Source organism: Acartia tonsa, chromosome 13 (genome assembly GCF_053477335.1).
Source record: "Acartia tonsa isolate MP-2025a chromosome 13, ASM5347733v1, whole genome shotgun sequence".
In the NCBI taxonomy this organism is placed as follows: Eukaryota; Metazoa; Arthropoda; class Copepoda; order Calanoida; family Acartiidae; genus Acartia; species Acartia tonsa.
In genome coordinates, this window is record NC_137272.1 from 3,177,152 (window position 1) to 3,204,666 (window position 27,515).

At 33.9% G+C, this 27,515-nt stretch overlaps 2 protein-coding genes across 5 annotated transcripts in view; one reads left to right on the plus strand and one right to left on the minus strand.

Moving 5' to 3' along the window:
- Positions 1 to 212: 212 nt before the first annotated feature.
- On the plus strand, positions 213 to 9,189 carry LOC145303992 (solute carrier family 12 member 2-like). Its single transcript, XM_080145736.1, has 9 exons — positions 213 to 292; positions 3,129 to 3,285; positions 3,727 to 3,793; positions 4,227 to 4,329; positions 4,593 to 4,711; positions 4,819 to 6,465; positions 6,678 to 7,382; positions 7,716 to 7,801; positions 8,371 to 9,189. The coding sequence occupies exons 2-9, from the start codon at positions 3,140 to 3,142 to the stop codon at positions 8,537 to 8,539; spliced, it is 3,042 nt and encodes a 1,013-aa protein (XP_080001862.1). The 5' UTR covers positions 213 to 292; positions 3,129 to 3,139; the 3' UTR covers positions 8,540 to 9,189.
- Positions 9,190 to 10,118: 929 nt separating this feature from the next.
- LOC145303993 (uncharacterized) overlaps positions 10,119 to 27,515 on the minus strand; it is a 41,713-nt gene continuing 24,316 nt past the window's right edge. For all 4 annotated transcript variants that reach the window (XM_080145739.1, XM_080145740.1, XM_080145738.1 and 1 more), the window contains exons 25-31: positions 23,907 to 23,945; positions 13,980 to 14,075; positions 13,534 to 13,645; positions 12,809 to 13,097; positions 12,172 to 12,467; positions 10,986 to 11,451; positions 10,119 to 10,681 (exon numbers count right to left, since the gene is read on the minus strand). In XM_080145739.1, coding sequence (XP_080001865.1) covers positions 10,587 to 10,681; positions 10,986 to 11,451; positions 12,172 to 12,467; positions 12,809 to 13,097; positions 13,534 to 13,645; positions 13,980 to 14,075; positions 23,907 to 23,945 — 1,393 coding nt within the window. In that variant the 3' untranslated portion in view covers positions 10,119 to 10,586. The remainder of the gene's footprint in view (positions 10,682 to 10,985; positions 11,452 to 12,171; positions 12,468 to 12,808; positions 13,098 to 13,533; positions 13,646 to 13,979; positions 14,076 to 23,906; positions 23,946 to 27,515) is intronic.

A 27,515-nucleotide genomic window follows, 5' to 3' on the forward strand; every position in this document is an offset into this window, starting at 1 on the left:
TGTTTTGGCCCACTCTAATCTCTTACTATCTTTACATTTAAATCAAAACTGTTACAGGGTTAGATATGACTTTTAAGAATTAACCGTAACATTTTAAATTGGCTAAAAATGGGTTTTCTAAAGGATAAAGGTTTTTGAAAAAAAATAAAAATATAGATATTATTTATCCTGATATAATTGAGATGATAAATAGAGTAATTTTGAGTGAAGATACTCCAGTTATTTGTTATCTATCAAATTCTGTAATAATAACAATATTATTGCACATCTAAGCTAACAACATTAAAATCAAGTAAATATCATTTTATTATATGCATACAATAATCCTTCAATAAAAGTAAAAGGATTTCTGCTTGTCTGTACCGAATAATCTTGCTAACTGCTGAACCGATATGGTTCTTCTTAACATTGAAGCCTTGTATAGGTCCTTGGAAGGTGTATAACTATTTTTGGGGAGAGGGCCAACACCCTTCCAAGATAAATCAACCCTAGAATCCCAATTTTTTTTACTTTTTCTTTTCAAAATTATAATTGAACCTAGGGAGGAGGGCAAAGTTTTATAACAATGTTTTCTTAGTCGTTGACTTAACAACTTTGGGGACTTTACTGAGTTTTGATTGGTTGGCTCATTAAGTTGAGTGTTCAAATGTTTCATCAACTAATTTAAATCTACAGAAGTGTCAATTTTGTGTCATCATTGGGGATGTACATAAATTAATCGGTCATTGTCTTATCCCTTTGGATCCCTGCAATTAGTTCGTCTGTATGTTTAACTATCCATTATTTTAATATCTGTTTGTCGATACTTATTGATATATAACCTTGTTATAAATAATAAGCCGTTTTCTCAGCTCATTTTTCATCTAAAATACTCCGTTTTTTTAGATATATGAACACACCAGTTCTCGTCCGATTCTAAAAACGGCGCCAACATTGTTTTTTATTATTGTAGTTATTGTGGTCAGGGATCTAAAGGGATAAGACAATGGCCGACAAATTGATATACATCCCCAATGATGATACAAAAAATTACGTCGTCTGTGGATTACACTCAACTTATTGAACCAACCAATCAAAATTCATTAAAGTCCCAAAGGTTGTTAAGCCTACTAATAAGAAAACGATGTTATAAGACTTTGGGGACTAGTGTAATATACAGCCCAATGCCTCCCCCCCCCCTTACCTGGGTATCAATGATACTTTAAAAGATCATCGGTTGGACCCAAAGCTTTTTTATCTAGTTAAAAATTATCCAAGTCGGTCAAATATTTAGGTTATATCAGGGAAAGAGGGGACATTGGGTTGTAAATTACACTGGTATCCAAAGATGTAAAAACTTATTTCCTTTGGGTACTCTTAATAAATCATTATTTTAACAAATGATTTTAATCTACTGAAGAAAATTACCTGCGGTGCCCTAACCCTGAGAGACAATCGACTGTTTATTACACTAGTCCCCAAAGTTTTATAAAAACGTTTTCTTATTCGTTGGTTTAAAAACTTTGATTGGTTGATTCATTAAGTTGAGCGTTTATTCGTTTTAACTACTAATTTTAATTAACAGAAGTTGGAATTTCGTGTATTATCATTAAGGACGTACATCAATTTATCGGTCATTTTCTTATCCCTGATGTGAAATGTTATACTTCAAAATCCTATCCTATAATATCTAAAGAAAAATTACGGAAATTTTAAAGACAAAATAGTTTTTTCTATTTTAAAAAAAATAGTAAAAATGTTATTTAATTATGATGTAAGAAAAATGTAAACAATGAATATTTTATCTTTGTGTTATGAGAAAAACAAATTATGGATAAGAAAATATTATTTATCAATACAAACAAATAAATTAAGCCTGTGCCTTAATCAGGGAGTAAGGGGACATTGGATTGGGAGTTTTATTAGTACCCAAAGTCCATTGCGTTGTCTTAAGTTGGGTACATTTTTAAAATTTTCATTGGTTGGACAAAGTAGCAGTGTACAAACTTTTCCTTTAATAATTTTATACTTCAAAAAGGGTTATTTTGTTTAACATGATTTGGAAAGCATCAATTTATTATCCCTTGTCTTATCCCTTAAGATCCCTGTCCTTTACTGACAAGAACAACTATGTCCATGGCACAAGTAACGCAGCAATATCAATAAAGTAAACAGGATGACAATTTAAAGAATTATAATTTAACAAGGATTATCAATATCTAAAAAAAAAGCGAAGCTCAATAAATGAAACGGACAGACAAAATACAATGATAATTATAGTAGGGTTGGGCCGGATATCTGTCCAACGCTCGATATCCGGCAATTTACCAGATATCCGGCCGGATAACCGGATATCCGACAGTAAAAATCAGCCGGATATCCCTTATCCGGATAGCTTCAATATCCAGTAACCGGCCGAATATCGAAAATGGTCGGATATCCGGCCCAACCCTAAATTATAGATTTGCTACACTTTCAAATTTGAATCTAATTGGTAAGTTACAAAGTGTCTCAAAAATCAGCTATGTGACGTCATAAAAATGAGGGAGATAAGAGGAGAAGTGGGAAAGAAAACCCCTAAAAAAAGGATAATCCCTCATTTTTATGACGTCACATAGCTGATATTTGAGACACTTTGTAAAGTTACATCTAACTGTTACAGGAATCATTATGCAAAGTTTGAAATCTATCGGACAATTCTAACATGCCTAAATTAACGATAAAAGCTATGCGTTTTGGACGGACGAACCTACCCTAAATGTAGAAAAGCTTCATTTTAAGGGAAGGACCCAAAAAAAACTCTCAGACGTAAAATGACGTCCAGACATATGCATTGTACACACAGAGATATACTAATTATAGAGTTGCTACGCTTATATTAAAATGATAAAGTAAATCAATAAAGGAATTAAATTTTTATGGCCGTTATCTGTTTTTGTTTACTTTACTTGAATTGTTTGACATACTTTAATTTATTGGAATCTTCCTTTTAGGATTTAAAGCGTTGTATATACATTTCGCGTTGATTCCTGTAACAATAACGAAAAATCTGGATACGTTTAGCAAGAAAGGATATTTTAACAGAATAAAAAAAATCCTGTAAATTAAATATCTAAAAATGTCAAATTAATGAAATTTTTATTTGTTAGGTGACTCTAGGATGGAGCAATCAGACCAAGGCCGGTCAAATGAAGGATTTGAGGGGTCAGCAGCACCCCCTGGGGGTGGAGGAGGGTTCCTGGATGTTGGTAGACCTGTCAATAATGGACATACATATGTCTATGAGCCTGACAAGAGTTTATCCAGGTATAAAAGACTGTCGGGATGACTTTAACATGAAAGTATCTTATTTTCAAGTCCATTAACCTATCCACTCAGTGTAGCATTATAAGCAAATAACCAAATGATTATTTTATTATATTTATTCAAAACAATAACTTCAATTAACTTATGCATTAATGGTGTTAAATATAGATCTATTTTTAATGAATTTTTGATGCTTTAATGGCTAATTGTCAAACAGCAAATAAGCGGTGTTTTTTTACTTTTCTATAATTATCTAAGATAATATACTGTAATAGGTCAATCATAACTTAAAAATTGTAAAAAATCAAATTCCGATATTGAAAATTGAAGGAAGGATACATGTTTCCAGTATGGCTTTGAAACTCCCTTGGGAAACAAAACTGAAAAATTTTCATCTTATTTCAGAAGTATCTTTTCCTAATTTACCTGGATTTATTTAAGGATGACAGTACAGAATATTCCATCAGAGGACAACTACAGGAAGCTCAGCAAGATGTATGTGGACCAGGTAATTAAAATCTCGTGAACAGCTAAAAAAAGGACTGCAATTTCATTAGGTTTTTTTATTACTATCTTTTGATTTTTTGGGTTTTAATAAACACCCCAATTAACAGTTATCAATTTTGATCTATAAGATTTAATGAACTTTTTGCAACCTCAACTTGTAGCATAGGAGTTTATTATGATTTATTTTGATTTAGGATTTGGCCTAATATTAAAGATAATAGAAGATGTAAAGCTGGCAAAAATGATTATTGCTACAATTAAATGACAATCAGATATTTGAGCAAATCTTTTAAAAGTTAATAGACTAGCCAAGAAGTAAGGTTTTCATTAGCCCAACATAAATACAAAGTAATATGCAAGGATTGAGAAACTCTTAGTCTAGCCTAAGAAATTTGTTAGGATTTGGCCTATAATCATTGATATTAATATCTCAGAGACCCACAATGGAGGAGTTGATGTTGGGGGAGAAGATGGGGAGGATAGAGGAGGAGGAGGCACAAGCTGAACTTGGTGCTACCACTGATGCTAAACCAAAAGGTGAACAGTTTTTTATTTCATGCTTATTTAGACCTTATGAAGCAAGGAACCAATATTGAGTTCTCAGATTTTCAGATTAAGAACATGCCTCTAAAGTAGCAGCTTCTAGTCCATTATAATTCTCAAACATTTAATTCCCATCAATTGGAGATATTTGAACTTAATAATACTATGATATTGATTATTGCCTTCCTGTTTCAAGCTCTAAGAATAGTTCTCAGCTTCTAGCTCATTTCTTTCAAAATTAATGATGTTTTTTTTAGGCAAGGTAGTTAAATTTGGTTGGATTGAGGGAGTGTTCATGAGATGTCTGCTCAATATTTGGGGTGTCATGCTTTTCCTCAGATTGACCTGGGTCATTGGTCAAGCTGGTATGATTCAGGTGGGTTGAAAAGTTTATTAGTATGATAATTTCCAATAGATAAAGCATTTTCTTTTTTTCTAACTAAGTTTGGCTTGAATAAAAACATAAGAAATCTTATTATTTAGGGCTTGCTTGTTATTACACTGTGTAATGCTGTCACCATGATTACTGCATTATCAATGTCAGCAGTTGCCACCAATGGTCAAATTGCCAGTGGTGGTGTCTACTACATGATCTCACGTGCTTTGGGACCTGAATTTGGTGGAGCTATTGGCATCATGTTTACAGTTGCCAACTCAATCTCAGTTGCCACCTACACACTTGGCTTTGTGGACAATGTCTTTGATCTGATCTATGATGTATCAGATTTTGGAGGCTTCGTTGGAACTCCAGATGACAGGTTGAATGATATCCGATGGATTGGCACTATTGTTTTGGTTCTAATCCTGGTCCTTGCTATTGTTGGAATGGATTGGGTCACCAGAGTTCAAAAGCTGTTGCTTGTACTGCTGATCCTGGCTCAGATTGACATGTTGGTAGGATCATTCTTACCTGGCGAAACCCTCTACACAGACTCAGATACCAGACGTGCCAAGGGATTTGTTGGTTGGAGTCTTGATGCAGCAAAGGATAATACTGATTCTGCCTATTTAGTGGATGAACAAACTGGCAAGGAGAACAGTTTCATGTCAGTGTTTGGTGTGTTCTTTACTGCTGTTACTGGAATTGTTGCTGGTGCCAATCTTTCTGGAGATTTGAAAGATCCTGCCTACTCTATTCCAAAAGGCACACTACTTGCCATCATCTTTACTTACATTACCTACATCGGCTATGGTATCTTGGTAGGATTTACCTTCTTGAAGCAAGTCAGTGGTAATGTTCAAGATTACCTTGGTACTTCGGAAGAATTCCCAAATATAACATTCCCCAGCTATGATGATTGCTCCATTGAAGCTAACAATATAAGACAAAATATATCAGAATTGATCTCAGATTACAGTGAAGGGTGCAAGTTTGGTTCAGCCATTGACCAGAAAACCATGACACTCTTGTCTGGCACTGGATATCTTGTATACTGTGGATGTTATGGAGCTACTCTGTCATCAGCAATTGCCAGTCTTGTTGGTGCTCCTAGGGTTCTACAGGCTGTGGGCAAGGACAAGATATACCCCAAAGTAGAGTTCTTTGCCAAGGGACAAGGTGCTAATAATGATCCCTTCAGAGGCTATATCCTTGTATTCATAATTGCATTTGGCTGTCTTATGATTGGAGATCTTAATGCAATTGGTAAACTTGCATCAAACTTTTTCCTTGCTGCCTATGCTCTTATGAATCTCTCTGTGTTCCACTCCAGTATGACCAAATCACCTGGCTGGAGACCATCTTTCAAATTCTACAATCCTTGGGTATCTCTGTTGGGAGCAATTGTGTGTGTAGCCTTGATGTTCTTGATTGAGTGGATCTTAGCTGTCGGCACTGTGGCAGCTATTGCTGTTTTGTATGCTTTTATGGTCTACCTGAAACCCGAAACAAACTGGGGAAGCTCTGCTGATGCTCTTGTCTTCCTAAATGCCCTGAATAACTCCTACAGTCTAAATGAAAAGAAAGACCACATCAAGACTTATCGCCCCAAAGTTCTTGTTATGAGTGGTAATCCAGCTCACAGGAAGCCTTTGGTAGACTTTGCTAACCTGTTAACAAAGAAGATGTCTTTGTTGGTTTGTGGACACATTCTACCTGAGAACAGCCTTCAAGATGAAGAACCCCTGAAGGTATTACTTTTAATTACTTACAACTTTCTGAAACAAAGTATTTAATACCAATTGTAAGAAAGGTTTATCTTAAAAGGGCGGTCGAATATTTTACAATGGAGTTTGGGTTTGATGACTTAATCAAAAACTCTCTAGAAAGGGTAGTGATATCTTAAAAGTATTCTTCATGTCTTGGATAATATTGACATTTTTAACATATTTGATTGTTTTAGGAAACTGTTCAAACCTGGTTCAAGGACCACAGCATTAAGAGTTTCTACACACTTCAACAAACAGAAAGCTACAGTGAGGGAGTAAAGAACATGGTGAACATGGTTGGCTTAGGCAAACTGTCCCCAAATATGATCTTGATAGGCTATAAAGCTGGTAACAATGATGCAATCAGCATTGAGGAATATTTCAGATCTCTGACTGTCTGTCTGGAAAAGAAAATGTCTGTTGGTGTCCTGAGGCTACCCAACGGCTGTGACTACTCTGCTAAAGTAGGATCTGAGCAGACAATAGTGGAAGAAGATACATCTGCTGATGACAGCAAGAAGTCTAAGAAGGAAAAGAAAACTGTTGCAGTGTACAGAGATACTGAAGGTAGACCTTTACCCAAGCCTATTGTAGATGAAATTCAACAGTTTACAATCACAAAGAAGAGAGAAGGAGTCATTGATGTTTACTGGCTGTACGATGATGGTGGTCTCACGCTACTCTTACCCCACATTCTTCATACACGCAAACAATTCGAAAAGTGCAAGCTCAGAGTATTTTCTTTGTCAAACAGGCCCGATGATCTTGATCGTAGTCAAATAAATCTTAGTAATCTTCTGGCCAAATTTAGGATAGACTTCACAGAGGTGGTAGTCATTCCTGACATCACTAAGAAAGCTAAAGCAGAGACCAAGGCAGAATTTGAGCAAATCTTACAGGTATTATCATAAATATTCTTATTTTATCTGCAGAGTATCTGGGTTGAAGAAAAGGTTTCAGTCTCTCCCACACTACATTATACTAGAGATATTGAATTAAAAAATAGCATTTCTTTTAGTAAGTCATGTGTGTATATACCTTCTAAATACATCTAGGAATGATTTATATCAACTAGTGCCAGAACTCTAAGTAGAATCTAACTTCCAAGGCACTAACATCACAAAAATTGCAGACAATCATGACTTTTTGATTACACGACCTTTGTAATACAACAATACATAATTGGTAGAAAAATAGCTAAATGTAAAGATAAAAATTGCATATTTATTTAGGGATATGGAAACAGTGCAGATAATGAGGACATTAAAGCAAATCAAGAAAGAACAAACAGACACCTCAGAACAGCTGAAATTTTAAGGTAATTAGATTATTATAATACAATGATTTCCGGATTTTATTAGGAATTACATTTTATTGGGGGCTACGCACTTGAGGTTGGGAGGGAGGGGAGAAGTCTACACCCCAACACTTTTAATTTTGGGTTAAAAAGAAAAGTTTTTTTTTTTTTTTTGGGGGGGGGGGGTATGGACATTTTTTTTTCTGGAGGGATTTGGGATGGAGGTGGTAATAGTTAAAAACCTTCCCAGGACCTATGAGAAGCTACAATGTAAAGTAGAACCATATTGTTTCACACTGACCCCGTAACTTTTATGGAATTGGTACCTCGACTTTGGTAAAGCAATTGACTTCTAGGGTGAAAAATATTGAATTGTTGTTTACATACTGGCATCGTACATTATCAAGAGTTTATAACTTACTTGCCTTGGGGGAGGGGGGGGGGGGGTTGGAGGGTTTTGGGGTGTTTATTTTAAACAGTTTATTAAATGACCCCCTATAAAAGCTTGGACGTCCTTGTACTTTAATTTAACAGTGGAGAACTCCAAAAGTGTTTTAATTATAATCTAAAAATTATAATATTAATTTCAGGGAGAACTCCATGAACTCAGAATTGATAGTGATAACCTTGCCGCTGCCGAGGAAGGGTCAGACCCCCGCCCCGCTGTACATGGCCTGGCTGGATATGATCACCAAGGGCCTGCCCCCTGTCCTCCTCACCAGAGGAAACCAAACTTCAGTACTCACATTTTACTCATAATTTTTTTCTCTTCAGTATGGATTCAAAACCGATTTATATCCAGTGGATGAGAACCGGTTCTAGGTCCTACTAAAAAATCATGAATCGTATCGTATTATATCCAATTTTCTACGAATGTTAAAATGTACATTCATAATATCAAAACCAGTTTTGTAAGCCCGTGCGTTAGGCATATCTGGGATAACAAAACTTTAATATTATTATTGTATATTTTATATATATCCACGGAAAGCTGTTTATAATACGATGTGAGAAATAACTATTCCGTCATCATTATTTGTAAATAGACTCATGAAGACTTTTAAATAACATCCCAATAGAGTTAACACTAGCCCAATCATCCTTAAATTTTGTTTGAGTCCTAAAAATAGAATCTTGCTTGATAACTCTAATAACAAAAAGTTAATTTTCTGTTCCCGAAAAATGTTTTTAATTTTTTTCCAGAAATGACAGAAAAAAACTTCTTCATAACACATTCCAAATGTTTCAATTTAATTGTTCAAAAAGTCCATTAAAACATTATTATTTTTTTGTTAGTGAAATTGTACTATTAGAAAATTCATTTCATTTTGTAGGTATTATATTTGACCTAGATTAAATCATTATTTATTTATTCCTATTTATTCTAATAAATTATATTAATTATTTAACTGTATGTTTATCATTAACAGGTCATATGAGAAGCTACCCTGTAAAGAAGAACCATATTGGTTCAGCGGTTAGCGAGATCCTTCGGTACAGACAAACATCCTGTTACTTTATTATAAGAGCCAGCTACTGCGCCCGTAGCATCTAGAGGGGTCTGTATTAAAGGGGACAGAAAGGGTTTAAAATTAGCTTAAAACCATTCAAAGACATAAATATGAAATAGCCTAAAACCATAACAGGATCTATGTGTAGCTTACTTAAAATAATCAGTAGCTATTAAATCTTAAGTGTTATTGAGATCTTAAGCTCCAGACATAAAAAACCCTAACTACTTTATGTAATAGGATATATAATACGATTGTATCCTGAAGACGAAAACCTTAAACCAATTTAATTTCAGGCATAACAAGGATGACGACATACATAAAAACAAAGCTCTAAAACAGTAGGACTAACGAACATTAACAATTTTTTAGTGTCAGAACTGAAATATCAGAATATAAATGAACTAAAGTAGAAACAAAATTGTAAGTAAATGTGTTCAAAAACTGCTTAAATACAGGATAATTTTTAAGGACATACTAACACTTTTAGGACTTGATTATAGAGATGATTCGCCTATAACATTGTACTTAGTTGTCCCAGGAATCAGTATTCCAAAAATCAGAAAAATCGGATGATTTTATCACACAAAAATTTGTTGTTAAAAAAGTTAAAAATCAACATGCTTAAAATGGACTTACGGACATTCTGGTAACGATTATAGAGTTGCTCCGCTTACTAAATCGTACCTAACTACTACTGGAATCATCATGCAAAGTTTGAAATCGATAGGACAATTCTAACATTCCCAAATGATCGAAAAAAACTATCCGTCACGGACGTACGGACCCTAATTATAGAAAAGCTTCGCTTTAAAAAATAAACTAAGTTTGCTACAAAGAATATTTATTTTACATCAAAACACATTTATTACAAAAAAAACATGTTTCAACAAAATCAAAGAACAAAAAAATCCTATTATAGATAAGGACCAAGTCATACGCTAATATTCGTAAAATCCTTATGTACAAAAACAAGTAAATAAAAAGGGCTTAAATTAAAGAAAGGGGGTTTTAATAGCCGTAAAAAAGTGGTATCTTTTGGATATATTAATACAAATTAAATAGGTATTAAATGAGCATCGTATGATTCTTAAAAAAATCTACTAATAAATTTCAAACAATTTGATTACAGATTTCAAAAATAAAATCTGTTTAATTCAGTCCCTAGCTTTAGTTTAAGTTTAAGACACTCATTATACTATAATAATCATAGTCTTACGTGAAGTATAAAAAATTTAATAACAAAACAAAATGGATGGACACGGCAGCTATACGGCTGCTATAGCAGTCAGCAGCTATTCAGTAGCGGCTGTGGTGTCGTCTAATCCGGCCTCTGAAGCATTGAGAACTAAGGTAACGTCAGCCGCAGTCTCATCGCCGCATTTTGCATCTAAAATAAAAAATATTAGATATTTACTTAAAATCCTATCCTACCTACCTACCCTATTAGAATATACATAGGTATAAAATATGCATATAAAAATATTATATTTATGTTCATTAAAAATCTAATTTTACTAGAACACCTGCCATTAAAAGACCTTCCTACTTACTAGCAGTATTCAAACGTTTAAGCAATAATTTTTGTCTATATAAGGAGTAACCATGATTTTCATAATTGGGTAAATCAATTTCTCGTCCATTGCATTATCCCTCAAGATAAATGGCAGCTACATCAACACCAAAGTTAATACCTGATTCTGGTGCAGCTTCTGCGTGATGCTGCTCTGCCTGATGTGGAGCATCATCATTGTAATCATTCTCAGCCGCAGCAACAGGTGCCACAAACTGTTCGGCCGGTGCATCAAACTGTTCGGCAGCAGGAGCTTCATATTGTTCAGCCGGTGCTTCATACTGCTCAGCGGCGGGAGCTTCAAAATTAGCCTCCTGTGCCTCAACACCGCTTGATGATGCCTCAAAATGGTTCTCTTGTTCATGGGGAGCATTATTAAACTGTTCCTGGTCCTCATTGTTGTGTTGGTCAGGTGCCTCAAAATGATATTCCTGTGCGGCAGGGGGCGGAGAGTCGAAGCGTTCCTCCGGAGTTTTTGGCGCCATAAACTGTTCTTCCTCCTGGGCAGCGGCGGGAGGCGCGTCATAATGCTGTTCTTGGGCGGCAGGGGCCTCAAAGTGATCATCTTGATCCATATTATTAAAACCCTAAAATGGTTAAGATTTAAGGCATAATTTTAGAGAGGATAGGTATTTACATATCTATTGAAAATCAAAAAAATATGGTAGAAATATAAATAAAAAAAACAACCAATGGGGTATTCCTGTCCAGTTTTTTGTTTAGGAATGAATATTTCTAACCCGAGGGAATAAATGATGGACCGATAGGTCATAATTTATTCACGAGGGTAAGAAATATTCATTCCTAAACAAAAAACTGGACAGGAATATCATTCTCATTTAAACAAAAAACTCATTTTTTTATGCTAAAATGTGGTTTAATTTTGGTTTTTAATTTTCATTTATTTCCCGGCTATGATCATTTATATCCCTGATATCAAGTTTCTTTTAATAATTAATGAAAATTCAAAATCTTCCAAAAAAATTTGAAAATCTTCTAAAAATGACTACCTCCGGGAAATAAATGATTACCTCCGGGAAATAAATGATTACCTCCGGGAAATAAATGAATATTTACATCCACTATTTAAGGGGTTGTTTATATGGGAATGGAGATTTCAAGTTAAGTAAATCAGCCCCTCTCTCGTCCACTTGGAAATAAAATAAAACCCTTAAAGCTAACAACCTCCTCCATTTGAGTTAAAGTGTGTTTTATTTTGGTGAACCTCGCACCACTGAACAAAACCTTATTGACATTTCAACCTGCAATATTTTTTTATCTTTATAAAAAGGAAACGTTCTTAATACCTGATTATCATTTGTCTCTGGGGCATTCATATCCTCTTGTCCATGCTGATGGTGACCAGAATTATCCTGGCCTTGATTCTCGTCATAATGACCTCCATCTTGCCCTTGATGGTCATCCTGGTGGTCATCTTGAACTTGCTGGTCATGATCATGACCACCTTGATCCATGTCCATTTCACGGTCGGCACCTTCACTTTGCTGATAACCGGTCTGTTCTTCATGACCGCGATGGCTGGTCTGGTGGTCTTCGGAATGACCGAAGTTATCCTGTTGTCTGTTGTCATTGAAACTTTCACCTAAAAAATCAAAATAATTTTGATACTAGAAAGTATCTTTTGGTGGAGTGTAAGATTGTGCTTTCAAGTATTCACTCGAAACCGATATCCGGTGGATTAGAACCGGTTCTCATCCAACCAAAAAAAATATGTCTAGCATCGTTTTCTACGAATATAAAAAAGGTACAGTCATGATATTAAAACAGTTTTGTTAGCCCGTGCCTGCGGCATCTTTGGGCTAACAAAACTAGGTAGTTTTAATCTTATAATTGTATATTTTATATCCGCGGAAAGCTGTTTATAATACGATGCGTGAAATAACTATTATTTTTTAACTGTTATAAGTATGCTTGAAAATTTACCTGAAGGTCCGTCGTGTTGGTCAGCCATATTGGATTCCTGGCCTTGATCAGCTGATTCTTGCCCACGATCAACTGACTCTTGAACCTGGTCGGCCATGTTGGATTCATGGCCTTGGTCAGCAGACTCAGATTGTTGACCAGCTAATTTGTCCGCCTTGTTGGAGTCGGCGGCTGATTCTTGGGCTCCGTCAGTCGATTCTTGCTGTTTAGCTGCGTTAGCCGCGTCATCAGCGGCTTTGGCAGCTGCAGCCGCTTCGTCAGCAATCTTTTTCTCTTGAGCGGCTTTTTCCTATGAAAAGAAAATAATATTAAGCAAAATAAATCTAATTTTCAATAAACTCTATCGGTCAGTATTAAAGATCAATGTAGAAATCTCCTATGCCTATATATTCAACTGTCTATTGTCTATCTATCAGTATCTATCCACTAACCTCTGGAGTAACCACAGTCCAAGCTGAAAGTCCAGAGGGACCTACAGATCTCTCTTTGAATATCCTACTGTGTATATATCTGTCTATATATCTAACTGTTTATGTGTCTATCTTGTAATCATGCCTATCTATCTATGCACCAACCTCAGGAGTAACCACAGTCCAAGCTGGAAGACCATCAGGACCTATAGGTCTCTTCTTGTATACCCTACTGTGTTTTTATCTAACTGTATATGTGTCTATCTATCTATCTATCTCTCTCCTGTAATTATATCTATCTATCTATGCACCAACCTCAGGAGTAACCACAGTCCAAGCTGGAAGACCATCAGGACCCACAGGTCTCTCTTCTTCGACATAATTTTTCTTCCAATCAGGATCATAATCTTCCTCCCAATCTCTCCTTCTAAAAAAACAAGGACAATGATAAAGGGATCTGAAGGGATAAGACAACGGACGATAAATTAGTTTACATCCCCAATGGCAATAAATAAAATTGCCACTTAATTTTGTACATTGGTTTAAAAGTATGGACACTACTAGTTTTAATCATCCCACCTCCATTTTTTTCTATTTTATTTTCTATGCAAAAGATTGAGAGAGGGGGATATATCATTATCAATCCCCTCCAACCCCCGTCCTTTAATGGTACGCAAGTGGGCCCAACTGATTAGGGAAAAATAGTCGATCCTAAGACAAAGTCTGTCAGTCAATCTATCTATCTATCTATGTTGACATACCTGTTATTCCTACGGCCACCACGACCACCTCTATCATCCCAATCACGTCCTCCCCTGCCTCTGCCGCGACCAAATCCACCACGTCCAAATCCACCACTGAAAAAAATGTTGAAGAATAGGTCATAAGTTTAGAACAGCTATGTAACTAAAATGTTAATGTGAACAACTCTCTATTATCTACAAAAATCTAAGGACTGCTGCTAGAGCTTAGCTGCCAAACGTACATGTTAAGACCTCTCATCGTCATATGCGAGATATTTGTGCATTATTGAGTAATGGCTATTGCAGATTAGTTGAAGTCCTTATTTTGTCGTTAAAATTTTTTTAGCATATGATTTTCTGCCTTTAAAGTTCATAGATTTTTGGAGATATTTGATGTCAAGCACATTTTACCGTAAACAGCACATGATACAACATAATTTTGTTGCCAAATTATCTATAAAATGTAGATTATAACTTTTTTTCGTCCAGAAGAATTTTTTACAGTTGAAATTAATCACATCAGTAGTTACCTTACATTATATAGGACAACATTACATTTTTCTTCTTAATCTATAATACAAAGTAGCTTGATGTCTATCCGTCCGTCTGTTCCTTAAGATCTCAGTAACCGCTGAACCGATCGGATTCTACTCTTTAGGGTATATACCTATTGGTCCTGTGGGGGTTTTAAGCTATTTTCTTGGGGGGTGGGACACCCCTAACCCCCCCCCCAAGAAAACAAAAAAATCTCCCTCCCTTTTAATTTTTTTTTTTAAATTTTGAATTTGATGCTTGTGCAGTTGCAACTTTTTTACCCGAAAATTTTGAAATTGATACTGTGGCAGCTCCAATTTTTTTTTTATTACCTCTTGGGGCAAATAGTACTTGAGACTGGATATTTGTCCAACTTTGTTAATAGAAAATAAAAAATGTGCAAATAGTTTAATTGAGGCCACTTTTACCGTTTTAATAATAGTCCAAAGTCTAAATAAAATTCATGATATTCAAATATGAATAATTTCTACAGGTGCGTGATTAATTATGAATCCTAACTGTCTCATTTTTATACTTCAGCTCAGGAATAGAAGTACGGTAATATTATTTCTTTTTTTGTTATGAAATATATTAAAAGCATTGTTTTTTTGGGGGTTTTTCATAATCAAAACATTTGTTGCTTTTTCTCAAAAAGCGAGTCGAACACTAAAATCCTTACCCCCCCCCCTTATTTTTGAAAAAAAATGAACATGCAGTGGGGTGAGGGTTGCTAAGCTTTTTTCCCTATCCGTAACCCCTGCGGTGCTTTCCAGTACCCAATGTAACCTAACCTGACCTAAAGTCATAAATAAACTAAAGAATACCGCCCCCTTACTATCAATTTTTTTAAAAATGAAAGGGATGGACCGGGGGGTTCTGTGCCCAACAAGGATCTTTGAGAGAAACTGCCCAGTATTGAACAGTATTAAGATATAATTATAATTTTTATCATTTATTTTTTAAATTATGTTAATTTTAAGAAAGAACTGCATGCGCTTACCTACACGCATAAAACTTTTTTATGCGTGTTTAAAAATTAAAAATTTATACATTTTTGTTTAACACAATAACCTATACTTCAACCCCGTAATTAGGCAAACAATGGAAAGTACGTTTCCTTGATTCTATAATTCTATGCATAGAAAATTAGACCAAAGTAGGGATATTTCATCCGAAGAAAAAAAAGTTAGTCGGAAAGTTTTGATAAAATAAATAATTCCTTCTCGTATTCATTCAAATCCAGTTTTTTAGCCAGTGCTAAAAAAAACTAGTTTTAATTGTACATTCTATATCCGCGAAAAGCCGTTTATATTACGATGCGAGAAATAACTATTCTCGTATTTAATAGAAACCGATTAATATCCGGTGGATTAAAACCGGTCCTCATCCATACGAAAAAAAACTGTGTATAGCCTTGTGTTATATCCAGTTTTCTACGAACATTAAAATGTGCAATCATATGATTATAACCAGTTTTTTTGTCCCGTGCCTTCGGCATCCCGAGACTAAAAAACTAATTGTACATTTTTTATCAACGGAAAGCTGTTTATAATACGAAGCGAGAAATAACCATTAATTAACCAACCAGATGAAGAAATCAACACATTGTCTAAATTTGAATGGCGGCCAAATAATTTTACTTTGGATGCAGTATGCCTATTCCTGACTGGAAGCCCTGACCTAATTAATTTCCCAAGGACTTATTAATTGTACTATTAATCATAATGAGATAAGATACAAGGTTATGCCTCCATTTTATTTGAATTTCCATTATTTTCAAGGTACAAAATTTACATCGATAATTTCAGACAATTTTTAAAGGGATGGGATTTCTCACTGGATCTAAAGGGATAAGACAATGGCCGATAGATAATATTGATACACATTTCCAATAATGACACAAAAACTATCCCTTCTGTAGATTACAATTAGTGGTTAAAACATTTGGTCACTTAACTTCATAAACCAAAAATCCATTAAAGTCCCCAAAATAGTTAAGCCAATTAATAAGAAAACTTTATCATTGTAAAAATGCGTTGCCAGGACGTAAATCTTTGAAGTTTTCTTTCCTATAATATAAAGTTTTTTTTTTGTATGTCTTGTCACATGACTCTTGTAAGTTAAGATATCGTTTTAGTTCTCTTTTTTAAGAATACTTTATTTAGGTCATAAGCAGGTTTTTAGTTCTTTTTTTAAATCAAAAGGCCAGTAGAAGCAAAGTAGAGATTTATACCGAAAATTTTTATGAGTCATATGTATAAAATAGAATTAATAAGATAAAAAAGCACCTTTTAGCTCTTTAAAAAGAATTAATCTATATAAAAAATAGGGTATAATTGAAGTTTTTTAATCCAAACTAAAATATTATTGTTTGTATAGAATATAGAGCACCAAATTAAGTCAAGAAAAGTAAATATTTGTTTAGAATGAAAGAGAATGTGCTTAGGATCAGGAGTACGGATTCCTTAATTCAACCCATTTACCCTTGTCAGAAATCAGTCATTAATTTCTATTTTTCTTCATTGCCCCGGGGAGATTTTTTCCAGTAAAAATATGTCATAATTTTTAAAACTAAAATGTTTTTCAAAAGTAGTTGATTTTTTAAATATTGATGAATCAAGACAAATCTACAAGATTTTTGCTTCGACCAAAAAACTAACTGCAGCTAGCTACCAAATGGATGGCTACACATTTTTTTAAAGCAGGATTTGAAAGGTCTAAAAGAAATTTGGAATAACCAATGGAATAAGTAAAAATGCACAGGGTGCGCAGCCCAATAAAAACCGTGAAAAAGTTATAAATTTCCTGCGTTTTTTAATACCTATCTTTAATTAAAATAATTTTGACTGACAGAAAAGTTTAAAACTTTAAATCAAAATATTTGCTCTTTGGCTGACTTGGCTGAATTAATATTTCCGGCTGATATTCAAAGACGTCAGTTATTTAACCCCTGACCCCGCTATTCTTTTGATTAAATCCTGGAATACTTAACATTTTTGCTAAATTATCTTTGAGAATAAATATCTATGTCAATTATACTTGTGTGAAGATAAGAGTCCATCATAGCGAGCTTAATCTAACATTTTGTCTAATGATGATTTATAATATGCATAGGATTGGGGATGGCTAATGCGATTGAATGTGAAACTTTGGATCATGGAAAGAAAACGAAGTAGCGGGTTTCATCCTATTTTCATAGAAGATTTTGAAAGGTTATTTTAGGTTAGGTAAGGTAACTGTTATTGATTGCCTCGCAAGGTTGGGTTATATTGAGTACAGGGTATTCAAGCAAGGTTTGGTCCCTCCACAGAAATTAGACATAAAGAAAAGAGACTACCCCCCTTTTTGAATTTATTTTCTGAGCTCATAGGCCACATTAGGGGAAAGAACCGCAAATGCTTATGAAATGTTATCAGACAATCCCCATCCCTGAATATTTACAGATAGTTTCTTGTACCCTGAGATAGTAATGTTTGTCTAATAATTCCTTTGAAATTTAGAACAAACAATTAAGGGAGAAGAGTGGGGATGGTGGGGGGGGGGGGGGGGCATTCATCGTATTTTTAAAGGGATAGTTGCATGAAGTGCATTTTAGAAAAATGATTTTAAGCATAAGTTACAAAAATACCATTAAACACATATACTATAACAAACCATTAGACATAAAAAAATTAGTCGCCATGCTGTTTTATTTGTGAGAATAAGCAAGTTATATAAACGGCATATCATAAGAATACGATTTTCATGTCTTGATATTTTAAAAATTACGTGGTATTAAATTGAAATTCTTTAAAATACATGCCCTATAGACCTAGTTTAAACCATTGACCATGAAAAAGTATGCGGTTCACTAAATTAAGTTCAAATGAATTTCGTGCAACTACCCCTTTTACACTTGTGATTAATTGAAACTTATTTAAAAGAAAAAAGGAAGGGATCTAAAGGGATAAGAAAATGGACGATAAATTGATACAATCATGTTAAACAAAATTACCCCTACTGTAGATTAATATTTGGTTGAAAATTTTAGACACTTCTAGTTAAAAACTAATAAAAATATAATAAAAGAACTGAGTTTTAAGCCAACGAATAAGATAACGTGGTCATAAAACTTAGTGTTTAATTTTATAGTCCAGTGATTTTATTAAATCACAAGTGTAAATTAGACAAAAAATTAAATTGTGAGAAATGCCCCATAAGTGGATATATTAAGGAGATTTTTCAAATTTACATTAAGTATTTACAAGTTTAAACTATAAAACCCCAAAAGTGTACCTAGGTAATCTACCAAATCATCTGTTTGCCAAAAAAAATTTTTTTCGTCACTAGATGTTGTTTTTTGTTTTTGTTTTTAGCTTATTACCAAAATTATCCGCTAGGTAGCGATTTTTAATTATTTTTGGCGATTTACTCCTGGGAGGGTAGTTGTACCCTCCCCCCAAAGTTCCTTCCCAGGACCTATGAGAAGCTATTCTGTAAAGACGAATCATATAGGTTCAGCGGATAGCGAGCTCCTTCGGTACATTGAGACAGACAGTCAACATTCTGTTACTTTAATATAAGGATTTTAAGAAAGATTTGGTGAAAAACTAGAATTTACTAACTGCATGTTCAGATATAATATTCTACATACATAATCATATTTTTTTCTAGCAAAATCAAGGGGGGGGGGGAAAGTTCTGACACATTTGCGTAAACCTGGTGTATAGGCTTTGTCTTTGGACTGAGAGGATAGGTTATTAGGGATAAAATCATTCTTATATGATGAATTTCCACCAGATTTAAGATTTTTTGGATAGGCCTCCAGGTTCCGGAGCTCTAGGCCTCCAGGTGGTCTCTCTTCAGGTAAAAATTAATTTTTTTTTTTTAAAGAGTTAGATGTCAGCTTATGAGACAAAATACAGGGTGGGGCAAATAAGACCGGACAAACTTTAAACGGCCATAGCGCCAAAACTACTTGACCAATCAGGACGTTTGACTACACTATAAAGACCTTAGGTAATGACCCTTTAGAATTAGCACAAAAAAATCTTTGGACGAAGATGGACGTGTACAACGAGCTGGCCGCGCATATGTTTAACAAGGCAGATTCCAAATGCGCCGGTGTGGTTTAAACTGGATTCTCGACTAGGGCCCACTAAATCTGACCTCAGCCCATATGTAGGTGGGGTAGAGTTATGTAACTTGCTGGGGATACTGTTATATACATAAGTAAGACACAAGAAAAGACTAGAGCTCTCTTTCTGAAATGGCTTGGCCGTAGTACTCAAGCAAAGTGAAACGGGGCAGATTTTGAGATGTAAAAATGCCAAAAACCGAGAAAATTTCTTGGTTCTTGACTTCAGGGACCCATATTGAACTTTTAGACTATGGGTTGCGCTGACAACCCTAGCTGAAACTTCATGCCATTTCTAACAAGGTAAAGAACGTCGTTTTAGCTCAACTATGGTCCAAATAAGAGCCTCCGTGTATAAGGGTAGCTTGAAAGTTTGGCAAATTTGGATCCTGCTTTTACTCACGTTTCTAAGGAAATGTGGCCTCCCAGCAGCCCGATCTTAATTCAATGGACTTTTGGACCTGGGGCTACTTTAAAGCATGCACCAATAGACGTGCCCATACCACAAAGAGCTCCCTCATTGCCACTATCAAGGGGAACTACGCCAGCTTGGACAGGTACATTTTGACCTGGACCTCCCGGTGGTTGAGAAAGCGGGTAGAGGCGGTGATTAAGGCTGGCAGCGATTTTATTGAATAATCTAATAGTAATATACCTATTTTGCTTGCCAACGAATACGAGTACCTTATTATTTTGCGGACTAGGGTAAAACAAAAAAAGCTCAATGTCTCTCACTCTCCTACCTCTCTGATATAATTTTAATTTAATAACTGTCACTTTTGTTCTACTTATCTCTGAAGACAATTAAGCCAAGGACGTTTGTTTAATAGATTATAAGCAAAGCTGCTTTGTATCTTACTCATTAGGGGATCCCCCCGGACTTTCCTAGCCTGAGAAAATCTAATAAAAACCCTCTAAAATAGCCAATTCTCAAAAAATCCTAAAAATAGTGATTTTTCAGTCATTTCTAAGGCAAGGATCAAGATATTTTGAAACGGATAAAAGTTGGTGATTCTTTTCCTCAAGGCCTTTTTTGGGAGCACCATAAAGCCTTGGTTCTGATGCAATTATTTTCGGACCCCCATAAGGGGGAGAAAAAAATTAAAGTGAAATTACTAGGCATTTTACTTGTCCAAAATGGTTCAAATTTTTAAACAAGTGTTTTTTAACCAAAAGGCATAATAAATACAACTGCACTACTTGAATTTCAAAAAAAGTCGGGAAAAAATCATAATCGTAATCATTACATAAAATTCAACTTATTGTAGTATTTAACGACTCTATCTGAAAGGCATATTAGCAAACAGGGAGGGGACATTAGACTATTCATTACATAAGCATCCATAGTTTTATTATTGCGTTTCCTTGTTCGTTGACTCAAAAAAATTGGGTCCTATTATTATTTTTGATTGGATAGTTGCAACTAATGGCATCCCAATGTTTCATCCATTAATTTTATTATCATTGGGGATGTATATTTATTTATCATTCATTGTCTTATCCATTGAAATCATTTATAATTATTGATAATAGAACAGATTTTGACGAAATCTTAAAAAAATATCAAAAATGTTTTGCTTAAGAACCTCAAGATTTCGTGATTTTTAACAAATCAATGATTATTTCCAAAACAATTAATTATTCTACAAGGTTCAAAAGAAATAAACAAGGATGAAAACATCCATAAGTAGCGAAGCACAAAAAATATGTATAAGAATTTAGATGTTAGTTGTCAAAAGTATTTATATTAGGAAAAAATCACGAAACCTTTTCAGCATTTTTAAAAAAAATTTCTTAATATTTATATTTCGGTACTATGACTAACAGACTGACGGTCAAAGTAAATTACATACTAGATGCTCAAAACAACAGGAAATTTAATTTTGATAATTTTAACTACAAAAATTTTAAAATCGGACTATAAACACAAAAGATATGAGGACAAATGTGAAAAATATAAAAATAGCCTAAAACCTGCTTAAAGGTAGTCTGATTGTCATAGTTGTTTTCTTGAAACGACAGGAAATTTAATTTTGATACTATAACTAAAAAATTTTTGGAAATCGGACCATAAACACCAAAGATATGGAGAAAAATGTGAAAAATAGTCTAAAACCTGCTAAAAAGCGGTCCTACCGCCATTGATGTTTTATAGTTAATTGTGCTCCTTAACAATGGGAATGTTGTCAAAACATTTCAGCCTTTTATCTTTTATAGGAGCCGAGAAAATCACGTTTCCCCCAAACTAAGACGGACAGACATTTCAAATTATAGAGTAGCTTCGCTACTAAAAATAAAATTTTTGTCCCCGCATGAGAAATTTAAATCTAAACTAATTTTTCAAATAGAAATATGTCAAAAAATGAATCTTTGAACCTTTACTAATCCCTAATTTATTTACTTAATTAATCCTAAAACAAAGCTTACAGAGAGAGAAGGGACAATGGGCTCTTTACTATATTAGTCCCCAAAGTTTAAATTCACGTTTTCTTATTCGTTTGTGTATAAACTTTGGGGACCTTAGTGAATTTTGATTGGATGGCTCATTAAGATGAGTGTTCAAACGTTTCAACCAAAAAATTTTATATACAGAAGGGGTAATTTTGTGAATCATCATTGGGGAAGTACATCAATTTATCGGTCATTTTCTTATCCCTTTAGATCCCATGTGAAGAAAAACTTATTTACATCTGAATTCGTTTAAAATAACCATTGCTTCTAAGTTCTTGATTTAGTATTTTTGTTAAGATTCAAGCATACAAGCTACACCCTTAACGGCCTCTAGGGGCATTTATAATGGTGGTGGTAAAGGGGGGATAAGTCGGTCGACCCCATCCTTTTCAATTTTAGTTTTTAAAAGAAAAAGTTAAATTTTAAAGGAGAACCATACTGGTTCCGTGGTTAACGAGATCCTTTAGTACAGACAGACTATGTTACTTTTGTATAAGGATTATTATGATTTAGAAAAAACATATACATACCTAACATTTCATAAGCATTCTTTTAAAATGTCATTATCTCAATATGTACGCTTTGATGTTATAACATAAACATCAAATATTGACCAACTTATCTTCAGAAAATCCATTCTTTGTTTATTAAATTTTGGATAAAGTATGAATTACGAAAGACGAGCATTTTTGGGTAATTTCGGTTTCGTGACAACGCCTCTTAAGGGGCGATTCGTCGTATTTACACAGTAGCTTTTGATAGGTTATTTTAGATTAGGTTGATGTTAATGAATGCCCAGCAGGGTTAGACCCCCCCAGGGGCTAGAAAAAGGAGAATAGCTACAGTGAAAATACGACGAAACGCCCAAAAAGAGGTGTTGTCACAAAACCGACAATATCCGCATTTTTTGTTGTTGTCAACTTTGAATAATTCATGAATATTCATAAAACCTTAGGCCCTAAAGTTGCATTTAAAGTTACCAAAAAAGTCTTTCTTTTCGTATTACAGACTCGATCCATTTTTTTGTTGTTTCTTTTTATCTATTTGTGTAAATAAATCCGCATTTTTATAAGGCTTGACTAAAAGGATATGATAAGAATTTTAAAAAATCATTTCTGAATTAACAGAAATAAATGTCTTAATGTATCTGTCATTTAAACTAAAATTTGTATTCTTTACATTATATTTTATCAAGAATTAGTTTGCTGAAACACAGTAAAATTGGGAATAAGTTTATCTTCTTAATTTAAAATGTACGAGGGACAGGTTTGGAGCTATTGTTATGTGTTACATGAGCAAAAAAATGGAGTAGGATAATTTAATCTTTTTTTTACTTCTATTTTCACCTTTCAGTGAAATTGTAATTGAAAATAGAACAATTGAGGGGATTTATTAGAAGATTAAGGGGGGGGGGGGGAAGTTTTGACACATTTGCGTAAACAGGGACAAAAAATCTTAAAACTTGGGAAAATTCATCATATAAGAATGATTTTATCCCTAATAACCTATACTCTCAGTCCAAAGATAAAGCCTATACTCCCTGTTTACGCAAATGTGTCAAAACTTCCCCCCCCCCCCTTAAATTTTTTACACCACTGTTTTAATATTTGGTTTAAAATTTCGTAATTAATATAATGAAAATTAATATTGTACACCAAGAACTGGCAAGAAGAACTATTTTGATCCCGAATTTTTCTAAATTAATAAAATCTACTTTTTTATCATTTGCTATCAACATGATAGCTTAAATTGTCTTAAAATTACTTTTATTGATAAGTCAGTGAACAATAGTTTTTCTTGGAGTATAATATTCCTTGTTCAGTGAATAATAAAATAATACTTACTCATTAAAATCTCCGCCTCCTTCGCCTCCGTCTCCGCCCTCCTGAGAATTTTAATAATATTCAAATATAAGTTAACTTGCTATCAAGGAATACAGATCATATGTGTTTAATTGGGGATTTCGCACAAAGTGCCAGTCGAGCTCTAATATCTCCTCCCCTTATTTTTGAAATATATATTAAATGAAATTGGGGAGATTTTTCATATACCTAACCCCTGTGGAGCCTGTACCCGAGGGGCCCAAGCACTGCAGCGCTACCCAGTACCAAATATAACCTAACCAAAAGTTGCATTACATTTCTTAATAGGTGGGAGGCGATGAGAGCTCACCAGGGTACATAGTGAGAAAACACCGTTCAATTTTTGCGTTATTAACCAAAGAAAAATTTCCACACACCAAAAAGATTTGTGGGAGGGAGGGGGGGGGGGGGTGTGAGGGTTATGGAACACCTCTTAAAAGGAATCAACTAGAGTTTCATAAACACCACTTACATATTATCTTATTTCTTAACCCTTTACAGTCGGGCCCCTTGCCGCACCTTAATCGGTCGGGGGGGGGGGGGGGGGGGGGCGTTCAACGCCCCCCCTAATTATCTCAGTTCCTATTAGAGCTAGAAGGCTAAATTTTTTTGTGCAAGTCCCCTGTTTGATAATGAATTTCCGACCTTTTATAAGTCTAAGTCAATTTTCGCTTCCTTCACCCTTTTATTTAACAACCTTTGTTTTTAGGTCTTTTTTTACTTAAAAATTTCAAACGGCTGTAATTTTCTTATTTTTGAAGCTAGAAGAAATTTTTTTTCCAGAAAATGTTTATCTTTATGTAAATTTTACATTAGAAATATCAAAATATCTATTTCAGCGGCCGCAGCTGTACTTGGCAGCTGCCAGCCGCGCAGTCGGCGGTCGGCGGGAAAACGGCGGCGGATCTTTATGAAATTTTAATACGTTATGTAGACATGTAAGAAAAGCTTAAGTTTAAAATTTGAAGTCTCTAAGTCAAAAATTGCGGCCACAGGAGCCTTTTAAAGATTTCTGGATACCTGGAGGATCAGGACCTGCAGGATCATACCTGGAACCTGAAAGTGACTTGAAAACCTGTATTTCATACAAGGATGTACTACTAGAGGATTTTTTAGAATTTTGCTATGATAAAATGCTTTGTTTTAGTCAAAAAAATATTTTTGCTCTTTACCTGGATGACCCTGCCAGGTTTGCTGGCATCCTGTGCCCGCCAGGATGGAGATATTCAAAAAATTTCAACTCTCAGTTATGTGTAATACCCATACTTAAAAAGTCAAGCAGTTTGGGCTATTTATCTTTCACACACAGAAAATGAGATAGAAAAAACTGGATGGGGGGGGGCGTTCAACGCCCCCCCCCCCCGGTCGTTAAGGGTTAAAAGCGCAGGATTTCTACATTTAAGGTATGTCCAACTGCCTGTCTATAAAAGATAGCTCTAATAGATGATTGAAAAAAAAATAGAATCATTCTATTTTTATTAAACTTTGCATAATGATTCCTGTAACAGTTAGGAACAATTTTAAAAGGTTATAATCATAAACTATATAATCACTACTGGAAAGTCTTAAGTAAATTTCTTTAAAATTTTTAAAAACGAAGCTTTCTTAAATTAAGGGTCAGTTTGTCCGTACATAGCATATATGATAATTAATTTAGGCATGTAGATATATTCCCACCAAATTGAAACTTTTGTATAGTTTTTAAGAAAAAGTTTTTTTTAAGCAAGTATCATTTAGTTATGATAATTTTAAATAAGATTTAGAATATTATTTAAAATTAAGCATCAAATTATAACATTCCACAAAGATATCATTATCAACGATGATAAAAAATATAATGTTTACACATTTTTTTGCTGAAAAAAATTGTGATCAAACGAAACGATATTTGCTCTTGTGCATTGAGCAAGACAATCTGGCTACATGGCATAATTTTAAAATGCCTCAAAGACATAAAAATTTAGACAAATAAGAAAAAATCTCTTTAGTAGGTATTTCTAATCTGTTGGTGAATTGAAACTTGCTTTATTTTAAAATGGTGATGCTAATATTATACAGCATGACCCTCAAAAAAGTATTTTTAAGCATCTGCAGCCCTTATTTCTCAATGAATTATAAAAAAATGCATATTTCCTTGTTCTCCATAGTATTCCACATAAGTAGATATAAAAATATTTTTTTTACCTCCATTAACACCGGAGATTTTTAGAGCTAAAGTTTTGAAAAAGTGACTGAGGAAAAAGTAATTTTTAACATGAAACGACTTTTTTAGCAAAATTAAGGTAGAAATCCTTTTATTTTTGTTACTAGCAGAAACTTAATACAAAAATGAAATAAAAAATTTAGTTTTTGAGTAAAAAGCATTTTTTTACACATATTTTTTGAGTCTTTTTAGTTTAATGATATTTTGAAAAATTTACTTATTAGGCAAAATTGTTTAAGATTAAAAAACCAAATAAATCTTTATGAATATAGCAGGAAAATTGTTTTTGTTTCACAATCCTAACTTTAATAACAAAAAAGTTATAAAGAAAATAAAATTAAAACATAATGATTTTTTTGTCTAAAAAGCTTAATTAACCCCCTATTAAATTATTGAGATGTCAGAAAAGTAGGCGGAGCAACTGTCATAATTAATCCTTTTCTCAAAAAAGGGTTAATAAATAACCTAAAATTTGCAAATAATCAATTCATTCAGTAGTATTTTTTGCCATTAAAAATTTATATTTTTTGGTGGAATAAAAAAGAAATAATTAGTTAACTTGTTTTTCTTTGTGTATCATTATTCAGTTGCCAGAAAAACATAATATAACCATCCAAAAAATAAGAGAAACAAAAAAAAATTCTTTTTCTCAGTCACTTTTTCAAAACTTTAGCTCTAAAAATCTCCGGTGTTAATGGAGGTAAAAAAAATATTTTTATATCTACTTATGTGGAATACTATGGAGAACAAGGACATAAGCATTTTTTTATAATTCATTGAGAAATAAGAGCTGCAGATGCTTAAAAATACTTTTTTGAGGGTCATGCTGTAAAACTTGTAACTTGTTTTTAAATTGAAAAATGTACAGTAAACCGAAGAATGTTTTTTAAAAATTTGTTGGGGAAAATTAACATTTTAATTCAAATTGAGAGAAAGGGAGAGGTAGGTTGTGCTAAAGTTCCATAAAGGTGTCAGTTTTAAGGCTTAAAAATAGTAGTAGAAAGATAAAATAATTGTTCTAAACTTTTCAGGGGATTGTAGTAATGTACCAATGAAGGTTCATGCCTTTTTGACGGAGGGGGAATTGTGACATCCCCCAAAGAAAAACATCTCCACCCCACCCCCAAACTAAAATCTGGGGGGGGGGGGACCCTACAGCACCCCTTTCTTCTTGCGGGTTACTAGAGGCTAGGGGTGACACTATTTATAATAAACTCTTCAAATATTAATTAAAGATAAGAGAAAAAAATACGACAAAATAGCGGTGGGAAGTTGTACTATAAAAGAAACTTCTTGGATTCTGCCAATTAAATATTTTTCTAAGTACTTGACCTTTTCAATTAAAAGCAAATCTGTGATGAAATAAGTCGTTTTGTCTGTCTCAATCT